We start from the raw sequence: 19268 nt of genomic DNA on the forward strand, positions 1-19268 counted from the left end.
AACGCCAAACGGTGGCCTGCCTACGTACACTTGAGCAAACAATGCAATATTTTCGATGGTGATTTTCACTGGCGTACACATCGCTAACAAGCACACCGAACCGCCGGGACAGGAAAAGGCGGGTTTGTTGCTTGCCAGCACGTCGGGCCAATCTCGGCAAAGCATGCCTGCATTGGGGGACAAATCCATGCCCGAAGTCAGCGCAGCGAGTAGTACTCCGTACGGAGTATGTGGCCACACGCTGTCTGGCTGTCTGTACCTTGGCTTCGGTTTGTATTCCGTGACATCTCCACACACTCGTCCAGGCATCCAGGCATTCCACCGTGGCCCTAGGGAATGCAATAGAACAGACGCCGGATCGATGGTGCAGCAAGAAGCATTACATGTAGGGAACATATGAAGCGCAGCCCCAGCCTCCGGTTGATATATCATATTCAGCGACAGCAATCCACCAATGTACATAGCTTCCAAGGCTCACTGTGTATCTAGGCCGAGGATTGCTCGTGCATGACTCTGTGCATTCATCGTAGCTGCTGCTTGGCGATCTCACCATTCCCGAATCTGCATTCAGGGTCCAGTAGCGCGGTCCAGGTCGTCCGCAGAGGCCCACAGCTGCCCAGCCTCAGCCAGACACTTCCTTTGCAACTCGACGCGCCCCTGTCCAAACGAAACACCCGCCTTTTTTGTTCCACGCGTCGGTTTGTCGGTCAGAGCGTCAGACCATTTTGCCCCCCTAACCATAACGTGGTCTCGGAACATTGGCCGGCTCGTGGCTCTTCACAACCCAAGGAAAGGAGAGGGAGAGAGCCCGGGAGAGAAGAAAAAAAAAAGTCTGCATCGAGCTGAGCTCACGCAGTCACCGCCAGCCCTTGCATTGTCTCCCGTGCGTGCCTACAGCACAGTACGTACACTGATTCTGCGCTACCATTCTCCTGGGACTGCTCCAAAGCTTCTCCGCAGGGTCCCCATTCACCCATTCAGGTCAGGGGGTTTCAGCAACGCACATTGTCGCCGCCAAGGAGCTTCCCCAACCGCGTCCTCAACACGAGGGTCCCCAGCACCGGCGAGCACACCCCGAGGGCAAAAGCATCACCGGCGATCATCCCTCACGATGGACCAGAAGATAGTGTTCAGTGAGAAGCTGTCCAAGGCCGACGCTTTGATCCTCAAGAACCTGGAGGCGGACATCAAGGAGGTAGCGTCAAGGCCATCCCCGTCCAATGGCCACGCCGTCGTCAGAGACAACGGTTACACAGAGACTCAAGCGGATGGTAACGCGCCCCATTTCCTTATCTCCGAATACCTGCTTGTGGCCCAGGCCTTTGCTAAACGTTACTTGCAGGCTCCCTCGCCCACACCGAGGAGGCCGTGTCGGTGGTCAGCGAGGACGAGGCCGCCCGTGATGAGGCGACCCTGGCCATCATCACGGGCATGAACGACCCAAGCAGTGCCTATTTTGAGCCCTCGGTGTTCAACACATGGGACTTGAGCACGCTGGGCAAGCTGCCGCCCGTCCTGGACCGGCTGCTCAAGTCCTACGTCGAGCTGGGCAAGTCCGTCGTCCGCGTCGAGACGGACGTCGTCATGCTCACCCACATGATCCTGTACTTTACCACCTCGGTGCCCTCAGCCCTGTGGCTCTTCTACAACTTCACCTGGGTGCATGGGGTCATGCACACCGTCATGCAGGTCTCATACACCGGGGCCTACACGCTTATGATGCACCAGCACATCCACGGCCGCGGCGTCCTGAACAAGTCCTACGCCTGGTTCGACCTCACCTTCCCTTACCTGCTGGATCCCCTCATGGGCCACACCTGGAACTCGTACTTCTACCACCACGTCAAGCACCACCACGTCGAGGGCAACGGGCCCGATGACCTGAGCTCCACCATCCGGTACCAGCGGGACAGCCTCTGGCACTTCCTGCACTACGTCGGGCGGTTCTACTTCTTCGTGTGGCTCGAGCTCCCCCTCTACTTCCTGAGGAAGAACAGGCCTCTGTTCGCCGCCAAGGCAGCCTTCTGGGAGTTCAGCAGCTATGCCCTGCAGTATAGCATGTGGAAGCTCAACTGGAGGGCGTCCATCTTTGTGTTCCTGCTGCCGCTGGCCATCATGCGTCTCGGTCTGATGATCGGCAACTGGGGCCAGCATGCACTCGTAGACCGAGACGAGCCGGACAGTGATTATCGGTCGAGCATCACATTGATCGACGTCCCGGTGCGTGCCTTTCCTGCCTGTGTCCACTTCAGGGCTTCCTTTATCACCTACCCGGCTTTTGAGTGAGTGCAGAATACTGACTGTCCATTAGAGCAACCGCCACTGCTTCAACGACGGGTACCATACCTCCCACCATCTCAACCCCATGAGGCACTGGCGCGAGCACCCGGCGGCCTTTCTCAAGGCCAAGCATACCTACTCCTCGAACGGTGCCCTGGTCTTCCACGACATCGACTACCTCTTCATGACGGTCACCCTACTGCGCAAGGACTATGCCCGGCTGGCCGAGTGCATGGTGCCCATTGGCGAGAAGCAGATCCGGATGACCATGGACGAGCGGGCCGCCATGCTCAGGAGACACACCACCGCGTTCACCGAGGAGGAGATCAAGGCCAAGTTCGGCAGCGCCAAGACGGAGTGAGGCCCTGGTTTCTGAGGCCCCTATGGGTTTCTCTGGCGTGGTGTTGGGAGTGCACGATGGACAAAAGGCTGCACATGCAGTCACTCACAAGAAAAGCGATGCGCATAGTTCGGGTCTTTGAATCGTGCCATACGTATATGGTGCACATGCATAGCGATGAGAGCTTCTAGACCTGATTTCAGCGGGCCATGCAATCTCTAGAGCGAAAAGCGACTGGATCAGAGAGAGGCGGAGGAGACTGCGCAAAAGCAGCACATGCGTTGATGCGAGTTGGACTCGGGTAGATGTGGGAATAGACTTGTCCGATGATCTCACTGTGCTGTGTATATCCCTTACGAGAAAACGTTGATAAGGGATTCGATCATGTACAGCGTGAGGTACTCCTTAGAATGCGCAAGGGCAAAACCTTGCGCGCAAGGGTTTACGCCGGCGTTGACGTGTAGCATGTCGTTATTTTCTTGCCTCGCCTGACAATCCTCGTTATTCCTAGTCCGGCTGCGTACTCATTTGATGTCGGCTCCTTCAGCTGTATGCGAAGCCACTGCCGGTTGACGAAAATCGAACCATAATTTCAATACGGCCAGCCGTCTTCGTGGTCGACGCGTACCCATCCAGGGGCCTTTTCAATGGTGCGATATCCAGGAGAATATGTTGTCGTTGTATATTCCTCCATCGTATGTACTCTCCGCGCAATCTCCTTGGCCGGCCCGATGTAGATGCAATATGTTGTCCCTTCGTCGGTGGGATGATTCTTGATGGGATGAATATTTTCCCTAGAGACGCGTGGTCATGATTTATGCAGGCACAAAAATGGACAGACAAATCTACGTCTTACAAACTCTGTGTTCACAGACTCCACGTCAACGCAGACGCCTGGTTGCGAACTCTGAGCAACCTCCCGCGCGCCGAGGTTGTTCGGCTCGTTCACTGCGAGCTTCCAGACGCACGCCGGGAGAACACACTCCCTGTATCAGATCAGACCTTAGCAGCAACGCATGCGTCTGCCAACTGCCGGCTTTCCAGCCCCGAGTCCGTCCACACGTCAGATTGGGCCGGTCTTTTGGCCTGCATTAAGCGCCGACCACCTTCCCCTAGGGGTGGGCCATTAGTACCTGGGGGCGAAATGGACCAGGTGACCCCTGTATTCTTTGGCATCTCGCTGAAGCCATGTTCTGGAATGATATTTGTCACGCTGCAACGCCTTCTCCCGAAATGGCTGATCTCTGACGCGCAGCATGTCCCTTGCAGGATCGCATTCAACCTGGACGCCTTTTGAAAATGCAGCGACATCTGCCTGCGTGTTCACCCCTTAATCGCCAGCTTGAGAAGCGATGTTCTTCGGGATAATCACGAGGATGGATCGAGGTTGGGTGGATATCGAGGATCGGGCTACCCCGCAAGAGCCAGTCTTTCTGACCACCCCCCTGGCTCTGGCAGATATTTTATGCCTACAGATTCGTCCGTCCCTCCCCCAGATTCAGCCCCAGAAGCACCAGACGCCCCAGAGATTTTCCCCGCAAGCAAAGCCCTGGTGTGGGGCCTATCCCCCTGGCTATTGGAGGCGAAGCTAGGTGGCCGGCGGCCGTGGTGGTCGACGGGTTTTTGTTTCCCGGCCCAGAAAATGACCAACTTGTTTGAGCTAGTATCTCGACGCGGCTCGCCGGATAAACGGCCGGGGGAATATTGTTTGCAAAGCTTGTTTACTTACTCATTGCTTAGCGATAGCACAGACGCTTCACCCTTGCTCCTCCAGGGCTGGGAAAGGTTACAACTACAGCGCGCAAGCATCCCAGAGTTTTCCCTGTCCTTGAGAAGTTGATTGGCCAGGGTTAGCTGTGAGGTAGTTGCCACCCAGCCTCTCTGCTAAAAGTACTTTCGAGTAAACAGTGGGTGCTCTCTAGGATTCTTGTAGATCTGTAGACGACGGCCAAATGAGGAGGAGAGGTACTGCTAACTAACTCCATGCACTTGCAAGGAAAACTTCGGGATGCTTGTGCGCTGTAACTTCGGTCGCAGGAATCGCGGGCAGACCATCCAAAGGATGTGACCAGGCCCGCGCTTAATGTCCGGCGCTGGCACACAAAGTTACGACGCAATGCTGGGGTGGCATGCCTTGATCTATACTATCTAGGAATGGGTGTACCTAGATAGGTATTCAAACACTCAGACACTGAAGCGTTCCCGAGGTCAGGGCACTAGACAACGGCATCGTACCCAGCATGAACCAAGTTAAGTTGGTGGGCCCATCAACCTGGAACGCTTGTCCTGGGGCCGCCATTACTGGCCGACTGGCGGCCGGATCATCTCCGCATAGTCGCCTCCACGTAATGCTGTCCTTGTCCTGGGGACCCTCACCCAGCCCTGCCCGCCAACCTCCCACTGCCCATCTGGTGACCGTTGGCTGCGCGGCTGCGATCCTTGTAAAGGTAGTAGCGATCTCCCGACTAGCGTTGCAACCTTTCGTTGGATCAGCCCGAAGCTTCACCATGAATGGCTCTGCCCCGGTGGAATAAATTTCCTGTACCAAAGCTGCGCTTGCCAGGCCATACTAGTATGCGTGCACCTTATCTGTGCAGATCGGCGCTCCTGTATTTCATTTTCCTCGTCCACCAGAACTCATCGACGCACTACATCTGCCCATCGTGACATTGGAGTCCTTTTTTTACTCAGTTCAAAATGGCTGACAACGAGAAAGTGTCGCCGACCACATCGGAGCCGGAGGTCGACTCCAACCCTGTCCACACAAATTTGGCGAAGAGGGTCACCACAAAGGACGAGCTCCATGAGTACCGTGAGAATGTTGGCTACATCATCGACGCGGAGAACTCTGACGGGAGCCCCTCGGACGCCGGCGTCAAGCTCGCCGCTGATGGCCACACCCGCCTCATCCCGCAGCCAAGTGACGACCCGAAGGACCCTTTGAATTGGAGCTGGCGGAAGAAGCACACGATACTGTTCATCATCGCTGCCGCTGCTTTTCTGCCCGACTATGGCAGCGCCACAGGCGCAGTGACACTAATCCCCCAGGCTGCGTATGTCGCTCCCTCCACTCGCAGGGCTTGAAACGCCACACTGAGGAGAAGCACAAAACACTGACACGCCAGTAGGGAATGGGGCATGACACCGGACGAGGTGAACCACTCGCAGTCTGGAAACGTCTTCATGTTGGGCGCAGGCGGGATCTTTGGTGTGTTTATACCCTGTTGCAACAAGGTGTACGCGTCGGGCGCCACGAGCCACTCTTGACTGACAAACTGAAAATTACAGCCGTCGTATTGTCTGCATATTTTGGACGTCTCCCAGTAGCATTCTACTTCCTCGTGGTGGCCTTTGCTACCGCTGCGTGGTGTGCTGGTGCTGATACGTTCGAGTCCTTCATGGGCGCCCGCATCCTCAACGGCTTCTTCTCGACCGTCACTCAAGGTGGAGGAATGATGTTCATCCAGGACATGTTCTTCTTCCACGAACGCCCTCGAAAGATCAACATCTGGGCGTCCTTCTTCGTCATGAGCCCTTATATGGGCCCGCTCCTCGCGGCATTCATGACCGCCTTCAAACCCTGGCCGACCCCTTTCTGGGTGTATACCGCCGAGACGGGCGTGGTGCTCCTGCTCACCATGTTTTTTGTCGACGAGACGTACTACGACCGACGTATTCCGGCTGCAGAGCAGCCAGACCTGGGTAGTCGGGTCTCGCGCGTGCTCGGCATCTCGCAGTTTCGTTCTCGGCGCATGCGAAATTCCTTCCCGCAGGCTTGTATGCGCGTCGTCAAGGTCATCCTCAAGCCCACAGTGCTGCTGACGTCTGTGTACTACCTGCTGACCTTTGCCTGGGTCGTCGGCATCAACACGACCCTTTCGATCTTCCTCACGCCGCTCTACAACTTTGGCCCGCTGCAGATCGGATACTTCTACTTCACCCCGGTCGTCGCGGTGCTCCTCGGCGAGGTCACGGGCCACTTCCTGCACGATGTCCTGGCAAAGAGCTACATCAAAAAGCACAGGGGCCACTTCGAGCCCGAGGTCAGGCTGCGGGCCATCTTCTTCTCGCTCCCGCTAATGATCGTGGGGCTCGTGCTCGTCGGACAGGCGCTGGAGAACGCGTGGCACTTCATGGCCCTGTCCGTGTCGTGGGGCCTGTACGTGTACGGCATCATGATAACCACCGTCGCCGTGAGCAGTTACTGCCTGGACAGCTACCCCGAGGCCAGCGGCGAGGTTAGCGCACACCTGAACAATGCGCGTACCATTGGTGGCTTTGTCATCTCCTACTTCCAGGTCCAGTGGGCTGAGAAGCAGGGGACCAAGGTCAGCTTCGGGATTCAGGCCGCCGTTGTCGCGGCGGCATTTGCGATCATCATCGTCCTGATCGTCTTTGGCAAGAGGATGAGGATCTGGGCTGGGCCACTGCGCTTCGCAACTGCGTAGAAGGAGGGTATCCAGGTGGCAAACATACTATGTAGGGAGTGTGATTTGTTTCAATGAGTGAATGTTCCACGTCCGATACGCAAGTTTAATGACTGTAGCTAAGACCTAGAAAGAAGAATTCCATGGACTGTCTTGCTCTAATTCTTGTTTATTACTGGCTCCTGGAACGTTTAATCCCCGGGTAGACATGTCGTGCCCTATCTACCCAGCAGGAATGTAAAAACAACATCAAAGTACGTGGCCCATTATGGCATATTAAATGTAATTAATGCGGGTTTTAGCCCAGGCGGCCAGCGCCGATGAAGGTGCCAACACTGTAAGTGTCGCCCGCTACAACCAGACAGCCCGAGGACAGCTGGTCGAGCCTCATTCACCACTCAACTTGTTTTGATCCGCACGCGCCAGCTAGCCGCTGTCAGACCTTGAAGTTTATTAGGGCAAGACTTGAACCAAGGTTCCTGACTACGAACCATGGAAAATCCTCAGGCAATAATTGTGAGTCACTGTGGGCTTCTCACTCTCGCGGTCTTCGTGAAACGACTCGGAGTTGCGCCTGAAAGAACGCACCAGGCATGGGAGCTCTCTGTTCATACAGAATAGAAGCGAAACCAGACCAGTTGTCAGGCCAGTCCATGAGCTTAAGCCTCGAGGACTTAAGTATGCATACTTAGGTAGATTATAGGCTGGAGACTTGAAGGCACCCTGGGGAAGTTAAACCAATGCTGATCCGCAGGCTATAGGTATATATCGACAATACAAATGATTTTGAGAAATCAAGTAACAAGGATTTGAGAACAGCCCACTGGCATTGAACATCCCAGCTGGGTATTATGGCGACACTTGCCAGTATTACCTAGTCCATTGAATGGGTCCGCTATCGGCCCACATGTAAAGTGCAAAGGCAGCTTGGCCATTAGTCAGCACCTTGCTTGGATGCCAATGTCCAGATGTCGGTTGGCGGCTGGCTCAAGAAACGGATCTCTGCCTCCGCCTCTTGACAGCACGGCCCCATACTGTCTTTGGCAAATCATTCGCATAAATTCTCAGAGGTTCATGTCCTGTTGAGTATACAAACTGTCACACGCGCATGAGTCAATTGACGGTGCGTCAGGATTTGCTCCCAACCTGCGCCGGAGAAGGCTGGTTGGTCACGAGCGCATGAGTGGCAAGGAGGAATAGCAGATTGTGGCGCGCTCAAGCCGCTTTGCATTTCATGCCATTGCCTCAAAGGTCTAAGGCATGGCCGCACTGTCACTTGGCACCACGGGACCTTCCAAAGGTTCCGAGGAATCTGTCATCCGACCTGTCGCGTGAGTCAACGCCTGGGATTTCTATCTGTCGAAGGTGTCACTGCACGGTACTATGTCTTGCCATGTTTTTCTTTCCACTGGTTGACGCCGTCACAGATGCCATAGGTGTCGACAGCGACGATCGTATTGCTCCAAGGATCGTCCTAAATGCGCCAGATGCCAGGCAGCCGGATTTGAATGTGTTTACGAAGAGGCCAGGAAGATCACGATCAATGAAGCGTTTGTGGTTGTCCCTTTTGCCTCCAGATGTCCCCTGTTTGAGCACCATCTTACGCCACCCAGATACCTGAGAGAGCTTGAAGCCAAGGTGTCACGGCTAGAAGCCGCACATGGGATTGCCCAAAGCGAACCCAGCTCTTCAAAGCCCCCAGAAAATTATCGAAACAATGATGATCATATCATTCTCCCAGAAGCTTTCTCAGAGCTCAGCTTAGATATTTCTGAGAATTCCCCCAGTAGTTTGGAATCTCTCCCGTTGACTTTCAACGCCAACACTGACCACCCATCAGGTTTCAAAGGCCCGGCGCATTCCGATCACTTGCTCAGAGGTCTAAGAAAGGCCTCACTCCAGTTTGACGATGGTAGCCTCGACCGTGACGCCGACTTTTACGACCGGGCAGCACTACCTTCCAAACGTCTCTGTAATGCAAGCCACATTCGTTTGCCCCCAATCGAGATCGCACGGCAGCTATTCGCGGCCCAGCACACATATATCGGTACTATCTTCTCATTCGTGTCTCCAAATGCGTTCGATCTACTCCTCCAGGAGGCATATGAAAACTCACTCGATCTCGCTGATCAAGAAGCTTGTCTCAAATATGCAAAACTGCTGGTCATCCTGGCGTTTGGTAAAATGTACTCGGTCAACCAGTGGATTGATTATGACGGGCCTCCGGGGTTTGACTATTTCACACACGTCCTACAACTTCTTCCAGACCTACACGAACAAGGGAGCGTACTATTTGTCGAGACCCTCGCCTTGGTGGGCTTTTTCATGCAAAACCTGAACCGTCGGGACGCGTCCTCATTATACATCGGGTCAGCTCTCCGCATGGCTATCACCCTTGGTCTTCACCAAGAACCAACCCTTGCAAACATTGACTCGGAGACCAAAGAGCACAGGCGCCGTGTATGGTGGAGCGTTTATAGCCTTGGTCGCATTCACTGCGCGAAATCTGGGAACCCTATCACCATTCAAGACGAAGACATCGGCGTCGAGCTTCCCTCGAGACTACCATCTGAGCCCGAATCCTGTGCTGCGATTGTCCTGAGGCACTACACAAAGCTGTCCCAGATTAACGGCCAGATTATGACCAAAGTCTATCGCCACAGGCCAAAGTCGGGCTCCAGCTTAATGGCGGCTGTGCAGAGCATTATACTGGCTCTGTCTCAGTGGCAACAAGAGCTACCTGACACGCTTCGTTTCGAACCGAACAAACTCAACACTAGCAGGGAGTCTGTATCAACGCTGCTCTACTACTCTCAGTGTATCCACTTGACAGCGCGGCCGCTGCTCTTTCACGTCGTGCAGGCGCGCCTCAAGGAGGGTATTACAGAAAAAGAGAGTGATTGGCGACAGGGCTTGACCCAGACTACCGTCAACGTGATTGAAATGTGCCTCCATGCAGCGAAGGAGACAATCAACATGATGACGGTTGCAGCGCAGAAGAACCTGGTGGCTACTTATGGATACATGGACTCAGAATACGCATTTTCAGCTGCCATAGTGCTGGTTATGGTCTGCGTGGCCTTCCCAGAAGACACCCAGAACACCGAGTCTATGAATGCCGCCCTTGACCTCTTGCGCGGGATTTCACGCCGAGGAAATAGCCATCTCGCAGCTCGGTACCGCCTGCTGGCTCACCTTCGAGCACAATTCGTGCCCTCTGCTCAGCACACGTCAGCCAATGAGCCGAGAGCAGCATCCCAATATGACATTGGTGGTCTCGATTTGCCCTCTTCAGCCGAGTTCTCGCCAAGCACCAATCCATTACTGCAAGATATGGGAGCAGAGACAATGGGAGAATGTATAGAAGGAGCGATATCTTCCCAATCCACCTCTTTGGCTCCTATGTCCACTTGTCCAAGTTATTCCCAGCCGCCCCAAGAAACATTCGATTTCAACATACTCAACAACCCCAGTCTGGCCGATGGGATTTTCTACGATGTCGACATGACGGGACCTCATGGTGAAAACAATGAGGAATTCTGGGAGGAAGCCTTTGCTAATCTCGCCGGGGATTCTGGTGATGCCATGTTGGAAAGCCTGGAGTGGGGCCGGGCGACGTTGGACGATTATGGTGGTGATATAGATGGAGGAGCAAAGTAGAAGAATATTCCTCTTCATGACATCGTCGCCGAAAGTCCACAGCGCTTTGAAATGTTACCCGAGTGAAGAACATGGCATTTAAAGAGTATGACTACCTAGGTACTATTTGATACTTAAGTTATCGGCATGTATGCTCTAGGGTGTTTTGAAACGCTGCATGTGATGTTTTGAGCATTTATCAATGTTTGAAGGCGCCGTATACGGCTTCGGACGTATGAACAGGTACATAAGTACGGAATAGAAGCAAAACCAGTCAGAGCAGTGCAACGCCGTGGCTTTGAAACTAGTACCATAGTACCTTCCAAGGTGGATCATATCATCACGTTCCGGGAATGGCATCCAACCCTTGACAAATGTTAATGAAGGAAACATCACATGGTCTGGGAAGAGGACACTCACAACCATCCACGTTTTCAACAGAGGTTTGCGGTAGTGTGCACCTCATTGCCTCCTCGGAGCTCTGTGTCTTGAGTTCCTTGCACACGGCATTGTTGCAGCGGGCGTTAAGTGCTCTCTGGAGACTGTCGCCCTTCCAGCCGAAGACATAGTCACCATGCTGTGAGTACCCGGTTCTTTGCTTCATGGTCAGACTCCGGTACATGTACGGGCTGATTAATTCGGGGCTCACTTGTCATCCGTGCTCCATAGGAATGGCTGTGAACCATCCTCGGGCCACAATTCGGGGTCGTTGAATGGCCGCGTCTAGATAGAAGAATCAGACTTTGATCTCCACGAGTAACATCCGACCAGATAAGATCCAGACAAACTCACATCCCACATGACTTCATACATCAGCTGAGGCAGCCGAATAGGATGGGTCGCAGGGCAAGGGCCCACAGACTCGAAGGTACCCGAACTGGGATAGGCCACATGGCTCTTGTGATCCGGGCTGTCCAGATTCTTGCCATCCCAGCAGGTGGGAAAAGTGATGGTGGTCCTGATACCGCCATCACAAGGCTTCGGCGGAAGTGAAGTTGTGTCGGATCCAGTGCATGGTGCGCCACCGCCTGCTCCGCCGGTGTAGTCTTCCTTGACATAGCAGCGATGGCACAGCTGACGCTGCTGGCCTTCTGCGGTGCGTCGCTCTGCATCTCCTACCAACATGCGAAAACCCGGGGCAAAGGCCGTGACGTTCGTCGTGCCATCGTACGGAGGGATGTAATAGACAGTGATGCCGCCAACGGCTCGAATTCCGACGTTTGGGAATTGTGGAACTCGCATAAATGTCCCATTACGAGCTCGAAAGTACAGGACAGCCGTCCAGTAATTTGAAAAGTCCTCCGAGAACGTGCAACTCGTGCATGTCGAGTCCGTCACGAGGTCGTGTGATGCTGGGTCCATGCTGGCATTGAAAGAATTCCCCCCAACGATCTGGTGCACATGCGGCGATACGAGTGAGCCTGGGTTCACCAGGGGGTCCAGTCTCTCCACGACAAGCTGCGAGCATCCGAATCGGATCATCTGCTGTGCGGCTACCGCTTGGGCGGACACCGCCAGCGCCAGGACAATCCAATTCATTTTCGCGGTGCACTTTGGTAGCTCGTATCAGATGCTTATTGCGTGAGTCCTTCGGTTGGATGAGGTCTGTTCTTGAAAGAGTTTCGCGGAGAAGCGCTTGACGCCGAGCTGGGTTGCTCTGCTCATATGTTTCCTGCCCGTATCTAGAAGCACCCGGTTGTCCGTGTTTAGATCATTCTATCATCCTTGGTTTCAACACAAACGGTTACATCCACCATCCCTTGGGGGGCCGGCAGATGTCTACCGGCTCGATCAGGTCTGCCACTTACACCGAGTGCGGCCAATCCGACACGCAGCCGGAGCAGCCGAGCCGACCAGGGTAATCACCAATGCATCAGAGGAGGGTATCTCGGCAAACAGTAGATGGTCGGCGTTATTTCAGAAGCCGCCCAAGCCGCCGCGGTTTAGGCAGAATTGGGGATCATCATGAACGTCCATAGTCTATAAGCGAAGCGGGAACGCTCGTCCCCACAAGGACAGACCAAGACATGTGAGAGCGGCCAAACGTGTCTCCCATAAGGGATATACGATGCTCGCCAAGGGATATTGATTGAACATCTCACGTCGTTGTAATCTATCTTGCCCCATCATCGTGAAGCGGTAAAACAGACCAACTGTCCGCACTGTAGCGCAAATTAGAATGTCACAACCAAGCCTGGGTATTTACTTGCGGTGGCACTATATGGCGAGAGATGAGTTTTCAAGACTATTTACCCTTGAAAGCCTATTGAACGAGTCGCGTGCAATCTGCTCCAGAATGACACATCCTACCCAGGTACTTAGATAAGGAGTCTACATATGTACAGTACCAGCGACTCTCGGTCGCCCTCTCAGGGGCACGTTGAAGATGAGATGAATCACTGTCAATTTCACCCACCACAATGCTATACCCCTTAGTTGCAGTATTCACAGCACTGGCGCTGTCATCAACAGCAGCCGCTGCCAGAATTTGTGGTAATAGTACCACCTACCCTTGGCGAGTGAGCGATGCGAGATACGACAGCGCAGGCTCGGGCCAGAGCGATGGCTCCGCAATAGTCGCGGTGAGTATAGTTCCGACCAATAGGTCTTATGGGACATTCTTCGAATGCGTGGCATCGTGGCCGGAGGCCTGGCAGGGGTTCGAAAATGGCGCGGACAACATCGTCTGGAGCGACTGCATCTGGGCTGGCAATGGATTCTCAGACGACACCACTGTCTCTTTCGCCATGGATTGGCCCAATCACACCATGTATGTGTCGCATACGTTCGGTTGCTCAGATTCTCAGGGGTAAGGATCACCACGCAGTTATGACAGTGCTACTATTGTAAAAATTCTGACAGGACTGCTAGAGCCGATGGCCTCGCGACAGGAATCATGCCTTTGGACATGAGTTGCGCAACAACCGAGGAGGGCACCCGGACTTGTACGCTGGCGCCCAAGGCCTCGATGGAGTTCACCACAAAGGGAGGCCCCACGCCACAAGAACCTGATACGCGCTGTCCTGGCAGCGCGGACGCGTATCAGTCATGGCAGCTGGAGGCATGGAAGAGGCAGTACGAATTGCCCCCTGGCTCCTCATTGTCTGACCCACCGAAAGATGACACTGGTCCCGCATTTGCTTTGAGGAACACGAGAAATCAAGTGACCGATTCATTCAACTGCACAAATACCGGGAAAGTCGAGGACGACAAATTTACGGGGACCTGCGCCGCTGCAGGTGAGGCCTCTACGAGCACAGTGGACTTCGTGTTCGATAGGAAGCTCAACATGCTCACGGTCAACCAAAGTTGGCAGTGCGATGGGGCGTAAGTGGAGTCTAGGCGTGTATTCTCACTGTGAAGAGTCAACTGCTAACAGAATCACAGCTCATTCGACGCGGTTGGAGTGGGTTATGTGCAAGCGACATGCGATCGACATGGAGACTTATTAACATGCACCACGGGGCCAATCTGGATCGGGACGAAGACTCGCTGACGTGTGGGAGGGAATGGCTCATGTTGAAGGCGTGAACGAATATCTAACTATTGTATCTGAGGTATATATATTAAATATTCATGCGCTCATGCATTGGAAAGCCGACCCCCTCCCTAAGATTTATACTCGTAGAAAATAGAAAGAAGCCCATCCCAAGGCTTAACTTTGGGGAAGCCGTTTGTAGCAAAGCCTCATGTGCTTCGATCAACGCAAATCTGGGCCCTCATGACCCCTCAATCGCCGTCGAAGTCAGAGTCTCAGCTGGAATGCCCGCAACCAAGTGAAAATGATGCATGCACAAGCCTTAGGCCAGGAACACGCACGCATAGGACATCTGGAACATTACAGTATCCAGCCGGTGAAGTACAGGTTCTTGTCTCGGAAGGAGAAGATCGGTATCTCACATGCAGGATAATATACCAACGAACTGCTGATGAATGATCAAGATTTACCACTGCCAGGTTAATTCTCCTCATAATGCCTCTCAAGTTTGATCAACAAAGCACGCGAGCGACGCTCGTGTTCTGCTAGTTCGGAGAGTTGTCGATATTACCGAGGAGCCGGCCGCAACATGCTCGTGATGTTGCCGTGGGGCGTCTCGACTTTTCCTACTATCTCAAACCCGAAACTCGAGTATAGGCGCACACCTTCTGGTGCAGCAAGGACATATGCAAAGCGCCCGGGGACCCTATCCGACTCATCACAGATACTCTGCAACATCATCGACCCGATACCGCGCCTCTGAAAGTCTGGGTGCACAGCCATAAATGTCAGGCGACATACGTTTCCACGCCCCTGTAGTATCCGGTTCCGCTCCGCTCTGAGCTTGTTGGAGAGGGTCAGCCAGGCGTCCACGTCGAGTGTCTCTGGCAGATAGTTCCCTCGCCGCTTCTTAGCTTTGACTTCGGTGCTGAGAGGCTGCCCCTCGGTGTCCTTTTGCCGCTCCTCCTCCTCCTCCTCCTGCTGTTGCTGTTGTTTCTGCGCCTGCTCGCCTGGCCGAGCCGAGTCATCTACCGTCTTTTCTGCTGTCTGCATCGCGCGAGTGCGGCCGTGGTCAATGACCTCCCATCCACAGAAGCCTAGCGGCCGCAGGTGTTCGTCGCCGGTGACGGAGCCGGTGCCTTGATCACCACGACGCCGACAGACCTTTAGGTAGAACTCATCCCCGGGGTCCGACAGGGCGTCCTCCAGCCCGTCGATGTACCACTGCACGATCTTATCTCGCTCCTCTGGCGACAGGGTGCTGTAGGTGGGGAACATGGTCCTGAAAAGCGGGCCATTCAGCATAGACGGGACATCGACGCCGCACGCAATTGCCTCTGCATCAGAAGGTTTGACTTGGAGGAGGCTATACAGTGCCGCCATTTTCAGATGATATCAATTGATGGCCACGTTCAAAGAACCGCCAAATTCTACGTAAAGACCCTGCTCTACCAACACCAACACCGAAAACATGAGTGGCTGACTCAGCCCTGAGTACTCCAAAACCTCAAAGTCACGTACTACTCCGAAGTTCTCATATTGTTGCCGGTCTGTATATAAAAGTAATATCGTGATATGGAAAGATAAACTTAAGAGCTTAAATTAAGATAACTCTACACCAAGGTACTGCATTAAACCTTGTTATTTACTACTAGTACCTCTCGACAAAGAGTACCCCTTCTTAGAATACATATGTAACTATGTGGTGGGCCGGCGGATAAAAAGCCCCAGGGTGTGCATCCGGCATCTCTTATCGGGGAACCAAGCCCGGCGTTGGAGCCGGAATATTATCTTCTGGCTGCTGCAAATGCTTAATCGCCTTTTAATAAGCCCAGGCACAGCTTCTGGGGCAACGTCAGTCCATCCCTATAACCCCCGCAGACTTTAGTACATCAACATGGTAAGCGTCCCGGGCAGCGCGACGAATGGGACATCCAAGCCGCTGACCCTGGCCGTGCGTTTTTGTGCATTTTGCGGATCGCCAGCCAAGAAAAGCCCGGCCACAGGCCACAGCCAGTTCCAGCCACCTGCACGCAGCTATAAAATCAATACGCTGCTAATGTCGCCCGCCACAGGGGTGACGTCGGCTGTCCCCCTCCCACCATGATTCTGTTGCGAAAACTGTTTGCGTTTGCGGGTTCTGCTGTTGCTCTGCAGACCCTTCCCCCCGTGCAATGGATAAAGAGCAATACGTCATCCGCTGGGTTCTCAATCCAAGAAGCCCCCAAGAAAATCTACGTCGAGAGCAGTTTCGCAGATCATGCCGACTCGAAGGGTCTGACGCTCATCCCTCCCTCCGCATATGAGTTCGCCGAGACGTTTCGCCGAGACGTTGCCCAACTCTTCGGCGGCGACTGGACGATCGAGCAGGTCGACAACTTCCCTGATTCAGGCATCTTCCTCGGCTGGTTCCGGGGGGACACAAGCCATGTGAAGTATGAAAATGGGCTTCCGACAGAAGAGGGCTATGAGCTGGAAGTATCGGCCGAGACTGTCTTCATTGGTGGAACGGGTGCTCGTGGCATGTTCTGGGGAACACGAACCCTGCTACAGGAGCTTCTGATTGCTAATGGAACGGCATTGGCTCCAGGCCGGACAGCTGATGCCCCCGCTTATGCGACACGAGGGTGGATGCTCGATGCGGGCCGGAAGTGGTACACAGCCGACTTCCTTAAGGAACTATGCACCTACGCCTCTTTTTTCAAAATGTCCGAATTCCATTACCACTCGAGCGACAACTACCCCTTGAACAGAGGACACAATGAGACGTGGAATAAAGTCTACTCTCATTTCTCGCTGTTCCCAGAGAACCCAGAGCTCCAAGGCATCATCGAGCGACACAATGAGACCCTCTCAAGGCAGGAGTTTGAAGACTTCCAGAGCCATTGTGCGCAACGCGGCGTTACTGTGATCCCAGAAATAGAGGCCCCTGGCCATGCTCTGGCGATCACGAAATGGAAGCCCGAACTTGCGCTGGCAAAGAAGGACCTTCTCAACTTGACACACCCCGATACCATGCCCACCGTGAAGGCCATCTGGGAGGAGTTCCTGCCTTGGTTCCAGACCAAAGAAGTTCACATCGGAGCAGATGAATATGATGGTGAACTCGCTGATGACTACATCACCTTCGTCAATGGGATGAAGGACTGGGTCAACGAGACCTCCGGAAAGGGAATTCGTATCTGGGGCACTTACGAGCCGTCTCGAAACCTTACCGTGTCGGACGATATCACAATCCAGCACTGGCAATACGGACAGTCTGATCCCGTGCAACTCCAAAATGAAGGGTACGAGTTGATCAACTCGAACGACTGGTGGGCCTACATGAGTCTCAAAAACGACCATATGCCGATTCTGCCAGCACCCTATCCGCAATTCTACAACATCACACGAACGATGAACTTCGCTAATGTGCCTGGCTGGCAATGGGATCCGCGGCTTTTCAATCATGTCAACACCACCGAGCAGCTCCAACCTGGCGCGAGCGGGAATAGAGGTGCAATCCTTGCTGCCTGGAGCGACAGCGGCCCAGACGCCACGACGCAGCTCGAAGCTTATTATGCCATGCGTGGTGGAATACCCGTGGTCGCAGCTCGAGCCTGGTCCGGCGCACGCGGCCTCAATGTTTCTGCGGAGGGCCTGCCCTCCACTCTTGAGCTCCTCAGCCCAAATGCCCCGGGCCAGAACCTCGACCGACGGCTTCCTGGCCAACAACGTAGTCTATCTGCAAAAGACCCGCTCGTGTCGTGGTCACGCCAGCCAAGTGATACGGCTAACGTGAGCCTCGGCCGAAGCTCGTATGGCCCACCGTACACACTTACCATAAGAGCCTCTTCCGCGTTCTCGCTGACTGGGCCCGATACCTCGCTGAGCATCGAAAACGTCACGTCGAACGATACGGAGACCACCACGCTCGTCTTCAAGACTGCCGACAACTGGCCTTACCCACTACGTTCCACTTCAGAATCGGATGGCCATGACCCCGGGCACCCCGGCCGTATCTGGACTAATGTGTCCAGCTCCTCACATGAGCACGTCCCGATTACCCTGCCTGTTCAGATCCGCATTGAGACTGACGTCGTCAACGGCAGTCGGGTGTGGGTGAATGATGAGTTCAGGGGCCGGTTTGAGGTTTTCATCTTCGGCGGGAGGAATACGCTGTTTAGCTGGAGCCAGATGGCATTGGTCGCGCCATTGGGAGGTATTGAGGGTGGCTTGGATTCACTCGTTTTGGAGGCTGGGATTGGGGGGACGGGACAGGCGCCCGGCACGACCCAGACAGATCCCTCAATCGCCAATGGCTCCTTCAAAATGCCTGATGATGGTTCTGGGTGGACGATATTGGCGATAGTAGGAGCTGTGATGGTCCTCATACTATGAACTTGAACGGGCGATTGTTTCTGTTGATTCCCAGGCTGTGATGAGTGCGGCTGACTCTGGCCATGAGGCATGCACAGGTCATGGTCAACTGGTATGCTTCACAGGGGTACAGCCACATGCTCCACTCATGGCTTCAGCCACAGATATGGGGATGTTTTTTGAATTGCCTTGCGCTGAAGAGGCAACACAATGGTCGTCCTATTCCGGGTAATATCCTCGGTTGGAACGAGTCGACTACCGGTACATGTATAAATGCGGTCCAAAGTTTGGAGTCTTCTGAAATTGGGGACCAGCGGTATTGCTTCAACCGCAGTTGCTTCCGAGGTTTCCCCTCATCCTGCTGCAAGGTCCCGACTTGAGAACAGCAACGAAGTCTAGTCCATAGCATATTCATCTTACCATCGCGTTTTGGACAGCGTGGAATTCAATTGAGAGTACCACCTCAGGCCCTCGAATCTTCCAAGCTTTACTCTCAGTGCGAACCGTGACGCTGAAATTGTGGATATCTCGATATCAACCAACCGAACTGCGGAACATCTGGAGTATGACACAGCCCTGGAACCGACCGGGGAGAACAGGTAATCCCGAGGGTACATGCAGCCAAGACATTCGGTGCACTCTCATTGCCTCCGTATTTTTGCATCCCCAATGACGAACTCGGCTGGGAATTGCATAGCCACTGCTGCAGAGAAGGCAAGTGCAAGGGCCTGTTCCAGGCTGTGAA

The 19268-nt window shown here is 54.1% G+C and overlaps 7 protein-coding genes across 7 annotated transcripts; 5 read left to right on the plus strand and 2 right to left on the minus strand.

Moving 5' to 3' along the window:
- The first annotated feature begins 666 nt into the window (after positions 1-666).
- Positions 667-3207, plus strand: KVR01_013789 (uncharacterized protein). Its single transcript, XM_044786468.1, has 3 exons — positions 667-1271; positions 1343-2220; positions 2312-3207. Exons 1-3 carry the CDS (start codon positions 1112-1114, stop codon positions 2639-2641), a joined length of 1368 nt encoding a protein of 455 aa, XP_044637216.1. The 5' UTR covers positions 667-1111; the 3' UTR covers positions 2642-3207.
- A 2110-nt stretch (positions 3208-5317) lies between these two features.
- Positions 5318-7068, plus strand: KVR01_013783 (uncharacterized protein; the record flags this gene model as incomplete). Its single annotated transcript, XM_044790690.1, has 3 exons — positions 5318-5673; positions 5749-5828; positions 5909-7068. The coding sequence occupies 3 exons, from the start codon at positions 5318-5320 to the stop codon at positions 7066-7068; spliced, it is 1596 nt and encodes a 531-aa protein (XP_044637210.1).
- Positions 7069-8085: 1017 nt separating this feature from the next.
- KVR01_013786 (uncharacterized protein) lies at positions 8086-10831 on the plus strand. The gene is made up of 3 exons (XM_044792898.1): positions 8086-8378; positions 8475-8833; positions 8888-10831. Exons 1-3 carry the CDS (start codon positions 8308-8310, stop codon positions 10705-10707), a joined length of 2250 nt encoding a protein of 749 aa, XP_044637213.1. The 5' UTR covers positions 8086-8307; the 3' UTR covers positions 10708-10831.
- A 195-nt stretch (positions 10832-11026) lies between these two features.
- KVR01_013820 (uncharacterized protein) lies at positions 11027-12225 on the minus strand (the record flags this gene model as incomplete). Its single annotated transcript, XM_044784945.1, has 4 exons — positions 11027-11052; positions 11107-11279; positions 11336-11409; positions 11479-12225. The coding sequence occupies 4 exons, from the start codon at positions 12223-12225 to the stop codon at positions 11027-11029; spliced, it is 1020 nt and encodes a 339-aa protein (XP_044637247.1).
- An 881-nt stretch (positions 12226-13106) lies between these two features.
- On the plus strand, positions 13107-14182 carry KVR01_013811 (uncharacterized protein; the record flags this gene model as incomplete). The annotated part of the gene is made up of 3 exons (XM_044782422.1): positions 13107-13495; positions 13558-14013; positions 14074-14182. The coding sequence occupies 3 exons, from the start codon at positions 13107-13109 to the stop codon at positions 14180-14182; spliced, it is 954 nt and encodes a 317-aa protein (XP_044637238.1).
- Positions 14183-14731: 549 nt separating this feature from the next.
- KVR01_013801 (uncharacterized protein) lies at positions 14732-15547 on the minus strand (the record flags this gene model as incomplete). The annotated part of the gene is made up of 1 exon (XM_044791685.1): positions 14732-15547. One exon carries the CDS (start codon positions 15545-15547, stop codon positions 14732-14734), a length of 816 nt encoding a protein of 271 aa, XP_044637228.1.
- Positions 15548-16267: 720 nt separating this feature from the next.
- KVR01_013771 (uncharacterized protein) lies at positions 16268-18990 on the plus strand (the record flags this gene model as incomplete). Its single annotated transcript, XM_044792617.1, has 2 exons — positions 16268-18195; positions 18256-18990. The coding sequence occupies 2 exons, from the start codon at positions 16268-16270 to the stop codon at positions 18542-18544; spliced, it is 2217 nt and encodes a 738-aa protein (XP_044637198.1). The 3' UTR covers positions 18545-18990.
- Between the last annotated feature and the right edge of the window lie 278 nt (positions 18991-19268).

Source organism: Diaporthe batatas, assembly GCF_019321695.1.
Source record: "Diaporthe batatas strain CRI 302-4 chromosome Unknown Contig00032, whole genome shotgun sequence".
Classification (NCBI taxonomy): Eukaryota; Fungi; Ascomycota; class Sordariomycetes; order Diaporthales; family Diaporthaceae; genus Diaporthe; species Diaporthe batatas.

Excerpts from the sequence above, each read along its gene's own strand:
- KVR01_013789 (XM_044786468.1), top strand. The coding sequence starts at position 1,112 with ATGGACCAGAAGATAGTGTTCAGTGAGAAGCTGTCCAAGGCCGACGCT. Across the intron at positions 1,272-1,342 it reads CACAGAGACTCAAGCGGATG|GCTCCCTCGCCCACACCGAG; the intron begins GTAACGCGCCCC and ends CGTTACTTGCAG. Across the intron at positions 2,221-2,311 it reads TCACATTGATCGACGTCCCG|AGCAACCGCCACTGCTTCAA; the intron begins GTGCGTGCCTTT and ends ACTGTCCATTAG.
- KVR01_013786 (XM_044792898.1), top strand. The coding sequence starts at position 8,308 with ATGGCCGCACTGTCACTTGGCACCACGGGACCTTCCAAAGGTTCCGAG. Across the intron at positions 8,379-8,474 it reads TCTGTCATCCGACCTGTCGC|ATGCCATAGGTGTCGACAGC; the intron begins GTGAGTCAACGC and ends ACGCCGTCACAG. Across the intron at positions 8,834-8,887 it reads TATTTCTGAGAATTCCCCCA|GTTTCAAAGGCCCGGCGCAT; the intron begins GTAGTTTGGAAT and ends ACCACCCATCAG.